General features: G+C 48.2%; 4 protein-coding genes and 1 long non-coding RNA gene across 5 annotated transcripts; 3 read left to right on the forward strand and 2 right to left on the reverse strand.

Moving 5' to 3' along the window:
- Positions 1-4,200: 4,200 nt before the first annotated feature.
- Positions 4,201-7,783, reverse strand: LOC147121326 (uncharacterized). Its single transcript, XR_015075392.1, has 2 exons — positions 7,677-7,783; positions 4,201-4,656 (listed from the first exon to the last, which is right to left on the reverse strand). It is a non-coding gene; the product is annotated as an uncharacterized LOC147121326 (long non-coding RNA).
- Positions 7,784-9,560: 1,777 nt separating this feature from the next.
- LOC147121327 (uncharacterized) lies at positions 9,561-10,379 on the forward strand. The gene has a single exon (XM_085977654.1). The coding sequence runs from the start codon at positions 9,588-9,590 to the stop codon at positions 10,377-10,379; it is 792 nt and encodes a 263-aa protein (XP_085833780.1). The 5' UTR covers positions 9,561-9,587.
- A 1,223-nt stretch (positions 10,380-11,602) lies between these two features.
- On the forward strand, positions 11,603-11,934 carry LOC147121328 (histone H4). Its single transcript, XM_085977655.1, has one exon. It carries the CDS (start codon positions 11,603-11,605, stop codon positions 11,912-11,914), a length of 312 nt encoding a protein of 103 aa, XP_085833781.1. The 3' UTR covers positions 11,915-11,934.
- Positions 11,935-12,692: 758 nt separating this feature from the next.
- LOC147121329 (histone H3-like) lies at positions 12,693-14,689 on the forward strand. Its single transcript, XM_085977656.1, has one exon. It carries the CDS (start codon positions 12,732-12,734, stop codon positions 13,140-13,142), a length of 411 nt encoding a protein of 136 aa, XP_085833782.1. The 5' UTR covers positions 12,693-12,731; the 3' UTR covers positions 13,143-14,689.
- LOC147121330 (histone H2B 1.2-like) lies at positions 14,580-15,156 on the reverse strand. Its single transcript, XM_085977657.1, has one exon. It carries the CDS (start codon positions 15,094-15,096, stop codon positions 14,719-14,721), a length of 378 nt encoding a protein of 125 aa, XP_085833783.1. The 5' UTR covers positions 15,097-15,156; the 3' UTR covers positions 14,580-14,718.
- Between the last annotated feature and the right edge of the window lie 2,167 nt (positions 15,157-17,323).

Genomic DNA, 17,323 nt, shown 5'->3' on the forward strand with positions numbered 1-17,323 from the left:
CTTCCTGTTTTTGCCACCAAAGTGGATAACCTCACATTTATCCACGTTATATTGCATCTGCCATGCTTCTGTCCAATCACCCAACCTGTCCAAATCATCCTGGAGTTTCTCAGCATTCTCCTCACAGCACACACGCCCAGCCAGCTTTGTGTCGTCTGCAAATTTGGAGATATTACATCTAGTTCCCTTGTCTAGGATCATTAATATATATTGTGAATAGCTGAGGTCCAAGGACCGATCCCTGCGGTACCCCACTAGTCACTGCCTGCCACTCAGAAAAAGACCCGTTTATTCCAACTCTTTGCTTTCTGTCTGCCAACCAGTTCTCTATCCAAGTCAATACCTTGCCCCCAATCCCATGTGCCTTAACTTTACACGCTAATTTCTTCTGCGGGACCTTATCGAAAGCCTTCTGAAAGTCCAAATACACTACATCCACTGGTTCTCCCTTATCTATTTTACCAGTTACATCCTCAAAAAATTCCAGTAGATTAGTCAAGCACAATTTACGTTTTGTAAATCCATGTTGACTTTGTCCGATCCTGTCACTGTTTTCCAAGTGCTCTGCTATTACATCTTTTATAATGGACTCTAGCATTTTCCCCACTACCGATCAGCTTACCGGTCTGTAATTCCCCGTTTTCTCTCTACCACCTTTTTTGAATAGTGGGGTAACATTAGCTACCCTCCAATCCATGGGTACTGTTCCAGATTCAACCGAATGTTGGAAGATGATCAGCAATGTATCTACTATTTCTAGGGCCACTTCCTTAAGTACTCTAGGACATAGATTATCAGGCCCTGGGGATTTATCGGCCTTCAATCCCATCAGTTTCCCTAACACCATTTCCCTACAAATACTGATTTCTTTCAGTTCCACCCTTTCATCAGACCCTATGTTCCCCGACATCTCTGGTAGGTTATTTGTGTCCTCCTTTCTGAAGACAGAACCAAAATATGTATTTAGTTGGTCTGCCATTTCTTTGTTCCCCATTATAAATTCCCCTGATTCTGACTGCAAGGGACCTACGCTTGACTTCACCAATCTTTTTCTCTTCACAATATCTATAAAAGCTTTTACAGTCAGTTTTTATGTTCCCTGCAAGCTTACTCTCATATTCTATTTTCCCTTAATAACAACAGAAAATGCTGGAAAAACTCAGCAGGCCAGGCAACATCCATGGAGAGAAATTAGAGTCGACGTTTCGGGTCTAACCCTTTTTCAAAACCCGAAACGTCGACTCTATTTTCTCTCCACGGATGTTGCCTGGCCTGCTGAGTTTTTCCAGCATTTTCTGTTGTTATTTCGGATTTCCAGCATCTGCAGTATTTTGCTATCGTTCTATTTTCCCTTTCTTAATTAATCCCTTTGTCAGCCTTTGTTGAATCCTAAACTGCTCCCAATCCACAGGTTTACTGCTTTTTCTGGCCAATTTATATGTCCTCTCCTTGGATCTTATGCTACCCCTAATTTCCCTTGTTAGCCACGGTTGAGTCACCTTTTTTGTTTTATTTTTATGCCAAACTGGGAGGACAAATTCTGTAGTTCATCCATGCGGTCTTTGAATGTTTGCCATTGCCTATCCACTGTCAACCCTTTGAGTGACATTCCCCAATCAATCCTACCCAACTCGCGCCTCAGGCCATCGTATTTTCCTTTATTTAAATTTAGGACCCTAGACTCTGAGTCGACTACTTAATTCTCCATCTTAATGAAGAATTCGATCATATTATGATCGCTCCGACCCAAAGGGCCTCGTATAACAAGATTGCTAATTAATCCTTACTCGTTACATAATACCCAGTCTAAGATGGCCTGATCTCTGGTTGGTTCCTCAACATATTGGTCCAGGAAACCATCCCGTAAACACTCCAGGAATTCCTCCTCCACAGTGTTGTTAGTAATTTGGTTAGCCCAATCTATATGTAGATTAAAGTCACCCATGATGACTGCTGTGCCCTTATTGCACGCTTCTCTAATTTCCCTTTTAATGCCATCCCCAACCTCCGCATTACTGTTTGGAGGTCTATATACCACTCCCACTAACGTTTTCTGCCCCTTGGTATTTCTCAGTTCTACCCATACAGATTCCAGATCATCAGAGCTAATATCCTTCTTTACAATTGTGTTAATCCCTTCTTTAACCAGCAATGCTACCCCACCTCCCTTTCCTTTTTGCCTATCTATCCTGAATATTTAATACCCCTGGATGTTGAGTTCCCAGCCTTGGCCACCCTGGAGCCATGTTTACGTAATCCCAATCAAATCATATTTGTTTACCTCTATTTGTGCAGCTAATTCATCCACATTATTACAAATGCTCCTCGCATTAAGACACAAAGCCTTCAGGCTTGTTTTTTTAACGCTCTTAGATCTATTAGAATTATTATTTACTGTGGCCATGTTTGATTTAAACTGTTGATTGCTCTGACTGCCACTTTTGTTTTTCTCCTTGCTATCTTTTGCTTTTATCCTTGTTTCCCTTTCCTCTGTCCCCCTGTTCAGGTTCCCAACCCCCTGCCATTTTCGTTTAAACCCTCCCCCAGAGCACTAGCAAACACTCCCCCTAGGACATCGGTCCCGGCCCTGCCCAGGTGCAAACCGTCCGGTTTGAACTGGTCCCACCTCCCCCAGAACCGGTTCCAATGTCCCAGGAATTTGAATCCCTCCCCCTTGCACCATTCCTCTAGACACATATTCATCTGAAATATCCTTCTATTTCTACTCTGACTAGCATGTGGCACTGGTAGCAATCCTGAGATTACTACCTTTGAGGTCCTATTTTTTAATTTACCTCCTAACTCGCTATATTCAGCTTTTAGGACCTCATCCCGCTTTTTACCTATATCGTTGGTACCTATATGCACCACGACAGCTGACTGTTCACCCTCCCCTTCCAAGATGTTCTGCAGCCACTCTGAGATATCCTTGACCCTTGCACCAGGGAGGCAACACACCATCCTGGAGTCTCGTTTGCGGCCGCCTGTGCCTAGTACTCTGTCGGTTGGTCACCCATTTGGCAGTAGAGGCCAATACATTAAATATATTCAAGAAGGAGTTGGATATATTCCTTAAGGCTAAAGGGATCAAGGGGTATGGGGAGAAAGCAGGGGCCGGGTACTGAATTTGGATGATCAGCCATGATCGCATTGAATGACAGAGCAGGCTCGAGGGGCCGAATGGCCTACTCCTGCTCCTATCTTCTATGTTTCTATGTTTTGTTCCAATGAGGTGGCACTGATTATACAGTTGGCTCTAAACACTTGCAAGCTAAAGAAATCTCTAAATGTCTTACAAATGCAGTAACCAACAGTTTCTGAGCTCTGAAACTGACCATCTGCAACATGGCCTCCTTTACACCACTTCTGCAGCTGTCAGCTTATCAGATACATCAAAGCAGACTCAACTCACGACAGGGTGAACTGGCGTGTTCCTCAAGCAGTGGGTAACCAGTGGGGGAGCAAGTAAAATTGCAAGGTAGCCTCAAAATAGCATTAAATTGGCTGTTAACAAGCCATTTAATGATCGAAATTGTCTCCCCCGCCACTTGGTGTCGGGTCAGTTCTGCGCAGACAGACCAGACACCTGGGAGGCTCGCGTGGAGGCAGGTTGAGAGCGGGTTTCCTACCCGTTGTCAATCTTTGCTATTTTGTCAGCGGACCCGCCTCCAAACCCGCCCTTTGAGCGCCGGTAAAATCCAGCCCTTAGTGTGTGAGTGTGGGATTCATTCTATATCTGACTGTCTCCGGTACAGTATGTGAGTGTGGCACCTGTCAGTGTTTGGTACTGTGTACATGTGTGGGATTCATTCTGTATCCGTCAATCTCTGGTACTGTGTGTTAGTGTGAGTATCATTCTTAACTCTGTCAGTCTCAGGTACTGTATGTGAGTGTGTAACTTATTCTGTAGCTATCCTCTGGTACGGTATGTGAGTGTGGCATTTATACAGCACCTGTCAGTGTTTGGTACTGTGTACAAGTGTGGGATTCATTCTGTATCCGTCAGTCTCTGGTACTGTGTGTTAGTGTGAGTATCATTCTTAACTCTGTCAGTCTCAGGTACTGTATGTGAGTGTGTAACTTATTCTGTAGCTATCCTCTGGTACTGTATGTGAGTGTGTGCATCATTATGTAACTGTCGTTCTCTGAGACAGTTTGCCAGGCTAGATTAATTCTACATAGATTTACATAGATAGTATGTGAGTTGTGGGTGGGTATAGAATTTATTGTTGAGGTAGGAAATCGGGATTCATTGTGAACCTGTCACTCGGGTACTATGTGTCAGGTCTATCTGGTACTTAATTTGTAGCTAAGGCTGCATTATTGTGGGATTGTGCCTTTCAATCTGATAGTGGGTGTGATTTTGGACTGGGATTTATATATCTACCAGTCAGTGGTACTGAGTTGGGGTGAAATGGAAACAGCGTTTGTCTCTCCTGCTCTGTTTGACTGTTGGATTGAAAATATGTCTCTGGAATTTGAAATCAGTGACTGAATACTTCTGCTGTCGGAGAGTGGGGAACTGATGAGCTGTCTGTGTCTCTGCACTCTGAGTGATAATGTACCGACTGTATGTGAGAAGGACCTGCCTGCACTGTTCCATGTGCCTCAGGTGAAGGAAACGTCACGTTCATTCCAATTCCTTCAAGTATTTAACTGTAAGAAGAATAAGTATCTCTTATAACAGATGAAATAGAGGGGTAGAAAATGCATAAAGTATCAATTTATTCCCTGTTAATAATCATTATGAACACTGGCAAAGGAAAGCCAGTGATACAAACAGCGTCAGTGTATGACTCCACTGCAGTACAGCATTCAGCTTCTGTATACCAGGAGTGTAATGTGGTTTTACAACAATTTAGTGACATCCAGACACAACCCAGCCCCTGCACTGGGCAACGAATGGCACCTTTGCACAGACCAGATTGCTACTTCCCTCTCTCTTGTGATTAACCGTTCAACCAAAGTCAAACAGCCGCTTTTTAAAATGTTTGCTTCACACTTCTCACTTGGTACCTGCAATAGATGCTCCTTCTATAACTCCCCACATCTTTATTGTCTGGATCTGTTTCCACTGTTCACTGTCCAATAACAAACAGGGTGAGACTGGAACTAAACCCAAACATTCATTCCTGGTTTGGGTGGAGAAAGTAACAATGATTTACAACAACAGATGTTTCACATTCTGTCTCCCTTACCCTGTCCACACCGCCTATAACAGATTCTTCACATTCTGTCTCCCTTACCCTGTCCACACCGCCTATAACAGATTCTTCACATTCTGTCTCCCTTACCCTGTCCACACCGCCTATAACAGATTCTTCACATTCTGTCTCCCTTACCCTGTCCACACCGCCTATAACAGATTCTTCACATTCTGTCTCCCTTACCCTGTCCACACCGCCTATAACAGATGTTTCACATTCTGTCTCCCTTACCCTGTCCACACCGCCTATAACAGATGTTTCACATTCTGTCTCCCTTACCCTGTCCACACCGCCTATAACAGATTCTTCACATTCTGTCTCCCTTACCCTGTCCACACCGCCTATAACAGAGTCTTCACATTCTGTCTCCCTTACCCTGTCCACACCGCCTATAACAGATTCTTCACATTCTGTCTCCCTTACCCTGTCCACACCGCCTATAACAGACTCTTCACATTCTGTCTCCCTTACCCTGTCCACACCGCCTATAACAGATGTTTCACATTCTGTCTCCCTTACCCTGTCCACACCGCCTATAACAGACTCTTCACATTCTGTCTCCCTTACCCTGTCCACACCGCCTATAACAGATTCTTCACATTCTGTCTCCCTTACCCTGTCCACACCGCCTATAACAGACTCTTCACATTCTGTCTCCCTTACCCTGTCCACACCGCCTATAACAGACTCTTCACATTCTGTCTCCCTTACCCTGTCCACACCGCCTATAACAGATGTTTCACATTCTGTCTCCCTTACCCTGTCCACACCACCTATAACAGATGTTTCACATTCTGTCTCCCTTACCCTGTCCACACCGCCTATAACAGATGTTTCACATTCTGTCTCCCTTACCCTGTCCACACCGCCTATAACAGACTCTTCACATTCTGTCTCCCTTACCCTGTCCACACCGCCTATAACAGATTCTTCACATTCTGTCTCCCTTACCCTGTCCACACCGCCTATAACAGATTCTTCACATTCTGTCTCCCTTACCCTGTCCACACCACCTATAACAGAGTCTTCACATTCTGTCTCCCTTACCCTGTCCACACCGCCTATAACAGATTCTTCACATTCTGTCTCCCTTACCCTGTCCACACCGCCTATAACAGATTCTTCACATTCTGTCTCCCTTACCCTGTCCACACCGCCTATAACAGATGTTTCACATTCTGTCTCCCTTACCCTGTCCACACCGCCTATAACAGATGTTTCACATTCTGTCTCCCTTACCCTGTCCACACCGCCTATAACAGATTCTTCACATTCTGTCTCCCTTACCCTGTCCACACCGCCTATAACAGATTCTTCACATTCTGTCTCCCTTACCCTGTCCACACCGCCTATAACAGATTCTTCACATTCTGTCTCCCTTACCCTGTCCACACCACCTATAACAGATGTTTCACATTCTGTCTCCCTTACCCTGTCCACACCGCCTATAACAGATGTTTCACATTCTGTCTCCCTTACCCTGTCCACACCGCCTATAACAGATGTTTCACATTCTGTCTCCCTTACCCTGTCCACACCACCTATAACAGATGTTTCACATTCTGTCTCCCTTACCCTGTCCACACCGCCTATAACAGATGTTTCACATTCTGTCTCCCTTACCCTGTCCACACCACCTATAACAGATTCTTCACATTCTGTCTCCCTTACCCTGTCCACACCGCCTATAACAGATTCTTCACATTCTGTCTCCCTTACCCTGTCCACACCACCTATAACAGATTCTTCACATTCTGTCTCCCTTACCCTGTCCACACCGCCTATAACAGATTCTTCACATTCTGTCTCCCTTACCCTGTCCACACCACCTATAACAGATTCTTCACATTCTGTCTCCCTTACCCTGTCCACACCGCCTATAACAGATGTTTCACATTCTGTCTCCCTTACCCTGTCCACACCACCTATAACAGATTCTTCACATTCTGTCTCCCTTACCCTGTCCACACCGCCTATAACAGATGTTTCACATTCTGTCTCCCTTACCCTGTCCACACCGCCTATAACAGACTCTTCACATTCTGTCTCCCTTACCCTGTCCACACCGCCTATAACAGACTCTTCACATTCTGTCTCCCTTACCCTGTCCACACCGCCTATAACAGATGTTTCACATTCTGTCTCCCTTACCCTGTCCACACCGCCTATAACAGATGTTTCACATTCTGTCTCCCTTACCCTGTCCACACCGCCTATAACAGATGTTTCACATTCTGTCTCCCTTACCCTGTCCACACCGCCTATAACAGATGTTTCACATTCTGTCTCCCTTACCCTGTCCACACCGCCCAAGAGTGGCCTCTCCCTTCCGCCGCTCAGTCCATGTACTGGGACCAATTTGTGCTCCACTACGCCTCTTACAAACAGCCCGCGACACCCCCTGAACTTGCCCCGGACTCACTGCCCATCTGAGATCCCAAAGCGATTTGCTGCTATTTGCTCGCTTACCCCGGGCCGTGAAATCTCCAATCCCAACTGTTTCAAACCATCTTCTTCCGCTCACTGAGTGAATGGCACGCAGGCAGCGGTGGGGGAGGGGAGCCCGCATGCGTACTTCTGCTCACTGTGAAACGACGCAGGGGGCGGGGCTTACCGCGCATGCGTTGCTCTCTGCAATATTTCAGAATTTAAAAACAAAGGGAGCTTTCCCTAACTCGCTTTCATCAGAGTGTGAGCAAAGAAAGTGGGCCTGGGGGGAAGGACAGAGAAGGTTTAAAGCTGCGGGCTTGTCCCTTTAAGATGCTCAATTTGGGATCATTCCTTGCAGGGTGTTGTTTTTCATGAGCCCCTCTTCAGAAAGCAATGCTGCAGAAACATGGGAGGAACGAGGGAGTCGGAGTGTTTGCTGGGACCGCGCAGGAGTTAATATCTGACAGCCACCGTCCCAGATTGATTTAATAAAAGTGAAAGACTCGGTCAATGAGAGTAATACCGAAAGGCCCTGAGCTGCAAGACTGCAGCGAGTACAACAGGCAAGAGTTGGTTAAATATTGGACATTGTTTTTCTCACTCTCTGGCACTTTCCCGGAGTGCGCGATTAATAATATGACTGTCTGGTAAAAGATCAGTGTACAATTAGACTGCATCTTCTGTCTTTCCATTGGGTTTTTTCTGCATAAAACGGGAATTTACAGGTCAGTCTGGAACTGATACTATCTCTGTCTCTCATCGCCCGCCTCACTCTGTCTCTGACTCTCCCTCCGCCCTCTGTCACTATCAGCTCTCTCTTTGTACTTGTAGTAACCTGGGAGGTTATGAGTAACCTGATCCACCAGGTGGTGCTGTGGCAATTGGTCTCCTGAGTTAAGTCTGATCTGTACTGGTTGTACTCTTTGTTTTTGCTGCCTCATGGCAGAAGCTTTTATGTGCAAGTGTTGATTAAACCATGTTACGGAGTTAACCTGTGTCCGTCTCCATCTATGGCCACCTCAAGATACCACAGTACTGTGTATGAATCAACTGTTATTGAGCATAATATGAAGACTTTGATACGAAGTTGAAGACTGATAGTGTCTCTGTCTGTCTGTGTCTCTCTGGTCGCCGTCTCTGGGTATTGAGGATGGGACCGATAGGACACCAGTTACTGTTATATGTCCCTCAGTTTAGAAGAGGGAAACGCAGACAGACCTGAGGGCGGTGAACATATAATTTATTATATTATATTTATATATAAAGCAAAAACATGTTTCTGCGTGCGCACAATATTAGTAATTTAAAAGCAGATATGGGTTAACACAGCCACAGCTGTGATTGGCTCTTGCCCCTGAATCTGGGGAACAGACTCTGCGAGGAGCGCCGGCCTCAGAGTGTTTAACAGTTACTGAGCTGGGAAACGACAACTAACCCCCCGTGAATCCGCAGCACAGGCCGAGCAGAGAGGAAAGCCTGTCCTGGGAACTGTAAATCTGGGGAACAGTTTGTCCTGTGACTGTGCAGATGTGAACATTGTGTCAGAGAGTGTGTTAAAGGGGCGGGCGGCCAAGTCTAATGTCACTGTGTTTGTGTGTCCGGACTCATCGCCGGATTGCCGAGTCCCTCTTGTGTAAAATAAAAATATTTGCCAGTCATAGAATCGCCCTGCTCCCCTGCTCAGCCCCGAAGTGGGAATTTAAGGTAAAGCTTGAGTTGATAATCAAGATTTCAGTCGAAAACCAGAGACCATGTCAGCGATCGGGTGAGAGAGCGCGATGAGTGCAGCATTGAAAGGGGTTTAAATCGAGACTGGAGCCTTGAATTCGGTTGAAACTTTTTCGACAGCAAACGTTCTGGTCTTAGAATCAGGAAGGATCTCGACTGGGATTCTGGAGTGCCGGATTTTCAATGGTATCGGAGAGTTTATGAGGAGAGAGAAACACAGAAATGCTGCAGGGGCCGGGAGCTGACAGCAGGATGTCTCCGCCCCGTCCGCTCGCTGCCTTTAAATTGCTCTGTGCCGCCACCTCTGGATTCATTTCTGACCCACTTCTGACTGTCAGAGAGATTTTCTACAGAGTTCCCGACATGAATGACACCGCAGCCGCCGAAACGGCTCCTCCAGCCGCCGCCGCTCAAATCAAGACTCCCAAGAAGCAGAAGACTGTTTCCCGGCCCAAGAAAGCCGGTCCCAAGTTGGGCGAGCAGATCGTCAAGATTGTGGCGGATTGCAGCGATCGCAAGGGGACGTCCATGGTCGCGATAAAGAAGGCTCTGGCTGACAGCGGCCTGGATGTGGAGCAGCTCCGGTCCCAGATCAGGGCGAGTATCAAGAGGAATGTGGAAAATGGTATCTTGGTGCACACCACGGGCAAGGGCGCCTCCGGCTCTGTCAAAATGGCAAAGCAGCAAAGCCAGGGAAAAGAGGTAAAGGTGAAGAAAGCAGCAGCCAAGAAATCTCCAGCGAAGAAAGCAGCAGCCAAGAAAGTCGCAACAAAGAAACCGGCAGCTAAGAAATCAGCAGCCAAGAAACCAGCAGCCAAGAAAACGGGCACCAAGAAGGCGCCAACGCCAAATAAGACGGCGACTCTTAAGAAAAAGGCTCCTGCGAAGAAGCCCCAAACCCCCAAGAGGGCCATAGTGGCAAAGGTGAAGGCGGCCAAGAGGGTGGAAAAATCGAAGGCCAAGCCCAAGTCGAAATCAGCAAAGGCTAAGAGAGCAGCGCCCAAAAAGAAGTAAAATATCAAGTGTAACCTGTAAACATCTGAACCCAACGGCTCTTCTCAGAGCCACCCACATTTCTCAGAAAAGAGCTGATCCCGGAATCAAATGATTCCTGTCCCTACGCCGGGCTCAGATTTCAGATAGAAATCATTTCAAGTAAACCCAGGATCCCTGGTGACTCGCTGACATTCGCTCCCTCCCCCCACTGTCTGCAATAAAACAGAATGGGATGTCCGGGCCGGGCCTCACTAACTGGGGGTGTGTTCGGGTCCAGTCTCAGTTCATGGTCATTTTCATTTCACAGATTCAAGTTGAGAGTCTCAGTGAGTCGGTAACACTGGCGGAGAAACCCCGCGTCACAACTCAAATCGCAACACATGAGATTGTCCAAATCAGCTGGAATAAGGTGTTTGTAAACTGCTGAACTGGGCTGGGAAGGCAGGTGTGGGGAGATGGAATAGGGGCTGGCACTGAAATGGAAGGAGGCGGGTCGACTTGTTACAGAGGGACTGTACATAGGCGGGAATATTACTGATTCTTAATTGTAACAGGACCTTATTTAAACATTCCGAGTTTCTGGAAATCCTTGAATATGAAGCCCGAGTCTGTAAGGATTTGTGCGGAGCTGTGTTCCGGTTTTGTTGCCGATAAATGTTTTGAAATTGGCGGTTGCAGAAAATTGGTGGTGGAGCTGGAAGATCAGAGGTCGCTCTCTGCTCTGTCTGTGACTCTCTCACTGTCTCCTCCCCTCCCGGTCTCTCTCTCTCTGTGACTCTCAGTCTGTCTCCTCCCCTCCCGGTCTCTCTCTGTCTCTGACTCTCAGTCTGTCTCCTCCCCTCCCGGTCTCTCTCTGTCTCTGACTCTCAGTCTGTCTCCTCCCCTCCCGGTCTCTCTCTCTCTGTGACTCAGTCTGTCTCCTCCCCTCCCGGTCTCTCTCTGTCTCTGACTCTCAGTCTATCTCCTCCCCTCCAGCTCTCACTCTGTCACCTCCCCTCCAGCTCTCTCTGTCTCTGTCTGTGACTCAGTCTGTCTCCTGCCCTCCCGGTCTCTCTCTCTCTCTCTCTCTCTGACTCTGTCTCCTCCCCTCCCGGTCTCTCTTTCTGTGTGACTCAGTCTGTCTCCTCCCCTGCCGTCTCCTTTACTCTGACGCTTTCTCAGTCGGGTCGGAGCCAGCTCTATAAAAAGAAACCAGCAGCAGTTCGTGTCTCACTCAGCAGCGATTTGAATGAACAACGACCATGTCTGGCAGAGGTAAAGGAGGAAAAGGATTGGGTAAAGGCGGAGCCAAGCGACATCGTAAAGTGCTTCGTGATAACATCCAGGGCATCACCAAACCAGCTATCCGCCGCCTGGCTCGCCGTGGCGGTGTCAAGCGGATCTCGGGCCTGATCTATGAGGAGACTCGCGGGGTGCTGAAGGTTTTCCTGGAGAATGTGATCAGGGATGCGGTCACCTACACTGAGCACGCCAAGCGTAAGACGGTCACTGCCATGGATGTGGTGTACGCTCTGAAACGGCAGGGCCGCACTCTCTATGGATTCGGGGGCTAAACCACTCGACCCTTTCTACTCCGCATAAAACAAAGGCTCTTTTAAGAGCCACCCAACACCTCACCGAGAGAGCAGTCACCTGGGAACTAGAGTGGGGATATATTGTGATGGTAATTGGTTTAAGAGAGTTGATGAATAGGGGGAGATTTCGCTAAGACTCACTAACGGGGGCGGGGATATGTTGTAGTGGGAAAGTATTTCTGTTCTATCTGGGACATTATTTCCGCCCTGGGTGTAAAGACAGCGAGGTCACCTACACATGAACACGGGTCTCCTCACATTTATTGTTTAAATACCGGTATCTGCAATAGTGTAAATCGGGTGATAGCCCGTCGGCACCATTGAAGTCAATGGGAATATTCATCGGGAGAGACTAAAACGGGCTGCCGATTCCCTCTCACCCGTTTTACACTAGCGCACAAAGTGAAGACCATTCCCCATCGGACAGAACCGAGGAAGGAGTCGATTTAAAGCCCGATTGTAAAACAGCGCCGGGAATCTCTGACCGCAAGTCTGCCACTTTCAAAGAGAGATTATTACTTCTTGTCACAAACAAGCTTTCTCTCAAAGTCCGTTACATTGAAAATGGCGGGTGTTCTGAAAATGATGAATAATTTCAACTCAGCCAATCGGGGCCCGGTAATTGCCGGCGTTTCCTTCTGCCTGTCAGAGCTCGGCCCCGGACTGGGGGTCGGGCTGGAGCCAGTCACAGCCCCGGGGCGGGGCGGGCCCTCACACACCCTTTAAAAGGCGGCCGCAGAGCCGGCTCTGCCTTAACAGGCTCTGTGTTCCAGATTGTGCTGAGATCCGTGAGAAAATGGCCAGGACCAAGCAGACAGCGCGCAAATCGACTGGAGGGAAAGCTCCTCGCAAACAGCTGGCGACCAAAGCGGCCCGGAAGAGCGTTCCAGCCACGGGCGGAGTGAAGAAGCCTCATCGGTACAGACCCGGCACTGTGGCTCTGAGGGAGATCCGCCGCTACCAGAAATCCACCGAGCTGCTCATCCGCAAACTGCCCTTCCAGCGCCTGGTGCGAGAGATCGCTCAGGACTTCAAGACAGACCTGCGCTTCCAGAGCTCGGCTGTCATGGCCCTGCAGGAGGCCAGCGAGGCTTACCTGGTGGGGCTCTTTGAGGACACGAACCTCTGCGCCATCCACGCCAAGCGAGTCACCATCATGCCCAAAGACATCCAGCTGGCCCGCCGCATCCGCGGAGAGCGCGCCTAAACCCGGCTTCAGCACCAAGTACAACAACGGCTCTTTTCAGAGCCACCAAACAGCAAAGGAAAGAGCTGTGATCTCCTGAACCAGTGATATCTGTTGCTCATTAGCCCAGTAACTTGCGGGTGAGCATGCATTTAGGATGGAGAGCTCGTAAACTCCTCTTGATGCATTATAAGGGACTAATAAAAATCCCAGTTTTGGTTGGAAGTAGCTATGGAACCCCTCTCCGTTCTCATGATTGTTCATAAATATTAGATGTGATCTTTAATAAACTTAAATCGGTGCAGAGAACACGCAACACATCTCCATCGCTGACTTTAACCGCGTTCCCTGGAACAGCCGCCTTTAACCCGCGGGGCGAGAATCGGGCGGGGTAACAGGCAGCTTAGTGACCAGAGAATGCAGGTGGGGCAAGGAGGCAGAAAGGAACCAGCATTCAAATTATCTAATCGTAAAAGAGCAGAATCGAATCCAGCCCTGCTATTAAATGAATTCATCAGCTCCGAAGCTGTTCAGAAAACTCTGATCCTTTCACGGCACAGTAGGAGGCCATTCGCTCCATCGAGTCGGTGCCGATTATTAGATTCAATTCTGGCCGCTTCATTTGCTCTTGGAGCTCACAGCGCTGAGACAGATGAGGTGACCTTGGCTCGAGTTTACTGGCGCTTTTTCCTCTTCCAGACATTTCCACAAACTCATACTTTCACAGAACAAGGAATTGCTCCCGCTCTCGCCCTTATACCTTCAGGAGGAATGCAGTGAAGGCAGTTGTGATTGGTCACTGTGCTGATTCTCATTGGGCTGTTCATGTCACCAATCAGCAGGCGGCAATGAGAAAGCAGCAGAAAATTTCAAATTTGAAAAGCCCGCCAATATATTCGGAAGACCAGCAGCGGCTTTAGAAAATAAAACTACTTTGTCAAAAAATTAGTCTCAGTTCCACGTTTCCCTTCACAAATTTCAGACACTTTCAGTTTGGTCTAAATTAGTGTTTAGTCTGCTCGCTTTCAAATTGTCTATCGGGCGAACCGAAAGACCCGAGCACAGCATTATTTAACAAGACACGTTCCAGCGGAATCTTTCTAAACAAACATCAGATTATGGATTGATTTCCATTCACAGAAGTTGCAGCGGGAATTAACCCGGAGCCGAAACTCCTGGTGCAATTAATCGAACAGTGATATTAAGAGTTGCTATTCGACCAAGGATTTATCGTTAATGAACTAATATCCCGATAATAAATTAACCAACTTCAGGAAGAGTGAAACGAACGACTGAAAACTGACCCAATCCCCTTAAATCGCTCTAACCGATAATATCCTGGGAAATATGAACGGGGCTGAGAACAGAGTAAAAAGGGTCAGTGTTAAATCCTACCGAAAACTGCATTTCGAAGAAACTCCCTACTAGATTAAAACAAAAACCAAACATTTACCGAACTCCAGAAAGACATTTAACATATAGTAAAAACACTACAATAAAACATTTCCAGAGAGCCGTTGGTGTAGCTTTTTCAGAGAAACTGTGGGTGGCTCTTAAAAGAGCCGTTGTGTTTGTCTTGTTGGTCTGTTGTGCTGTTTTACTTGGAGCTGGTGTATTTGGTCACCGCCTTTGTCCCTTCAGACACGGCGTGCTTGGCCAGCTCCCCGGGCAACAGCAAGCGCACGGCGGTCTGGATCTCCCGGGAACTGATGGTGTGCCGCTTGTTGTAATGGGCCAGGCGGGAAGACTCACCCGCGATGCGCTCGAAAATATCATTCACAAAGGAGTTCATGATGCTCATGGCCTTGGAGGAGATGCCGGTGTCGGGGTGAACCTGCTTCATCACTTTGTAGATGTAGATGGAATAACTCTCCTTCCTTGACTTTCTCCTCTTCTTACCGCTCTTTGTTGGCGCTTTATTCAAGGTTTTCTTGGCCCCCTTTTTAGGAGCTGGTTTCTTCTTCTCTTCAGGCATCTTCAAACTCAATTTCAGACAAAGAAATAAATCGAATGCGTTCTGGGAGCGGATTAAATAGGCAGCCCCACAACGCTATGCTAATAAAGGATGGGTGAAGGCAATGATTGTGATTGGTCCGTTTGTAAAGATGTCACAAACTTTTTCGAGGAACTCTCTGATTGGTTTCCTTGGATATCCAATTAGATTTAGTACCTGTCACCAATCAAAAGCATTCTCACTGCAATCAGGAAATACATTTCCAAAAGAGTCTCTCCAACCCCAGTTTTTATTGAAATAGCCGCTCACTGTGTCGCTATTGTGCTTCGATCAATCAACAAAAAACTGTAACTTAACAAAAATACATCAAATGAAATGTAACAAATTAAATTAAAATTTGGTTTCCGGGGGTGATGATGCACTCCAGTCTCTGCGGCGTCCACTGGTCGCGGAAGGCCTCGAGCATGTCGGCGGATACCAGCTGCTCCACCTCCAGGGCCACCCGGGTACGAATGTGGCCGCAGAAGAGAAGCAGGTAGTACGACCGACCGAACCTGTTGACCGCCCGCTGCCTTGAGCAGTTGATGGCCACTTTGGCCAGGCCCAGGAGCAGTCCTACAAGGAGGCCCCCTGACCTGCCCGCTCCCCTCCACACCGGGTGAACAAAGATCAGGAGTGTGGGACTGAAGTGCAGCCAAAGGTCGAGGAGCAGCCCCTTCAAATAATGGAAGAGGGGCTGCAACCTCTTACACTCTACATAAACGTGGAACACGGACTCCTCCAGACCGCAGAAAAGGCAGGCGGCCTGGGAGTCCGTGAACCTACTTAAAACCTTATTGCACCAGACTGCCCCGTGCAACACCCTCCAGGCCAAGTCCCCAATAGATAAAGGGAGGGCTCCCACGTAGAGAGCCCTCCATTGGGGACACCCGCCTCCTCTGGACGGCAAGATGGTGTGCCAAGGTGTCTCCGAATGGCAGCCGAGGATGGCAAAAAGGAGGGTCTTCAAGAGCAGCCCGTACAGGAATCCCCTCCGTGCAGAATGGAAAGGCACGGAAGGGATTTCCCGCAGACGGCTCAAGTTGTGAGGCGCCGGCTCCCGAGAAGGTTTTCGGGGCCGGGCGCCGATGAGGAATTCCGTCTGGACGGGGGTCAGTTCGGACAGGATCACCCCACGTGCCTGAGCCTCCTCGATACACCTAGTGGACACAGGGCCCAGTGCCACTTTCAGCGTCTCGATGGCTTTGGCCGCGAGCTGGGCATTGGCCCAGGACAGGCGCTGCGCCAACACCTCTGGTGCCATACAACCCGCTCTTCCGCCAGCAAGTAGGTCCCCGACTCTGGTCACCGTGACAGACACAACTCTGCCCTCCGCCAGCCACATGAATCCACATTCATGGAGGTGCGGATTCCTGAGCAGCGGCTCCTGTAGGACAGCCGCCACTCCTGACGGGGGAGAATTCCATCTGCAGGCATCCTTGTTCCAGATCCTGAGCAGTTCCTGGTAGAAGACAGGCAGCTCCCGCAAGGAGGCACGGGTACCCCCCAGTTTTACAAACAGGAGCTGCGTGTTGTAATTGAGGCCGTGCAGCTGGCGGAAGAAATAACTCGGCAGCGCACACTATCTAGGCGGAGCCTCGACGTACAGGTATCTTTCTGCAGGGTCCGAAGATGGAAAGTCACAGCCTGGGTGATAAGTCATTAGCCCAGTAACTTGGGGGTGAGAATACATGTTTTATGTCGTGCCACAAGTTTACTCAATGGGTGCAGCACTGATACCTGATCTAAAATTCATAAACCAGTGCCAGTCATTGCCGCTCAGCACTCATTCTGCCCTCTACGATGCATTACCTGAGATTAATAATAAACATCCCAGTTTTGATAGCAGTCACCCTTACGCTGCGGGGAGAGAATCCCCGATCTGATACGGCCGGGGTAACAGGCAACTTTGTAGGTGGGATAGCGGAAAGAAGCCAGCATCTAAACCCAGAAGAGACCAGACTCGAAAGAAGCCCTTCTATTACTAAACGAATTCTACAGCTCCAAAGCTGTTCAGATAACTCAAACTCCTTCAAACAGTAACTACCCCTTTCACTGATTGTGTGGGTGGCTCTGAAAAGAGCCGTTGGGTTATTAGATTAAATTTTGGCCACTTCACTTGCTCTTGGAGCTCACAGCGCTGGTTTTCTTGGGCAGCAGCACAGCCTGGCTATTAGGCAACACCCCACCCTGAGTTAATTGCACAATA

Source organism: Somniosus microcephalus, chromosome 3 (genome assembly GCF_052327205.1).
Source record: "Somniosus microcephalus isolate GS21.2 chromosome 3, FLI_Smic_1.0, whole genome shotgun sequence".
NCBI classification, from domain to species: Eukaryota; Metazoa; Chordata; class Chondrichthyes; order Squaliformes; family Somniosidae; genus Somniosus; species Somniosus microcephalus.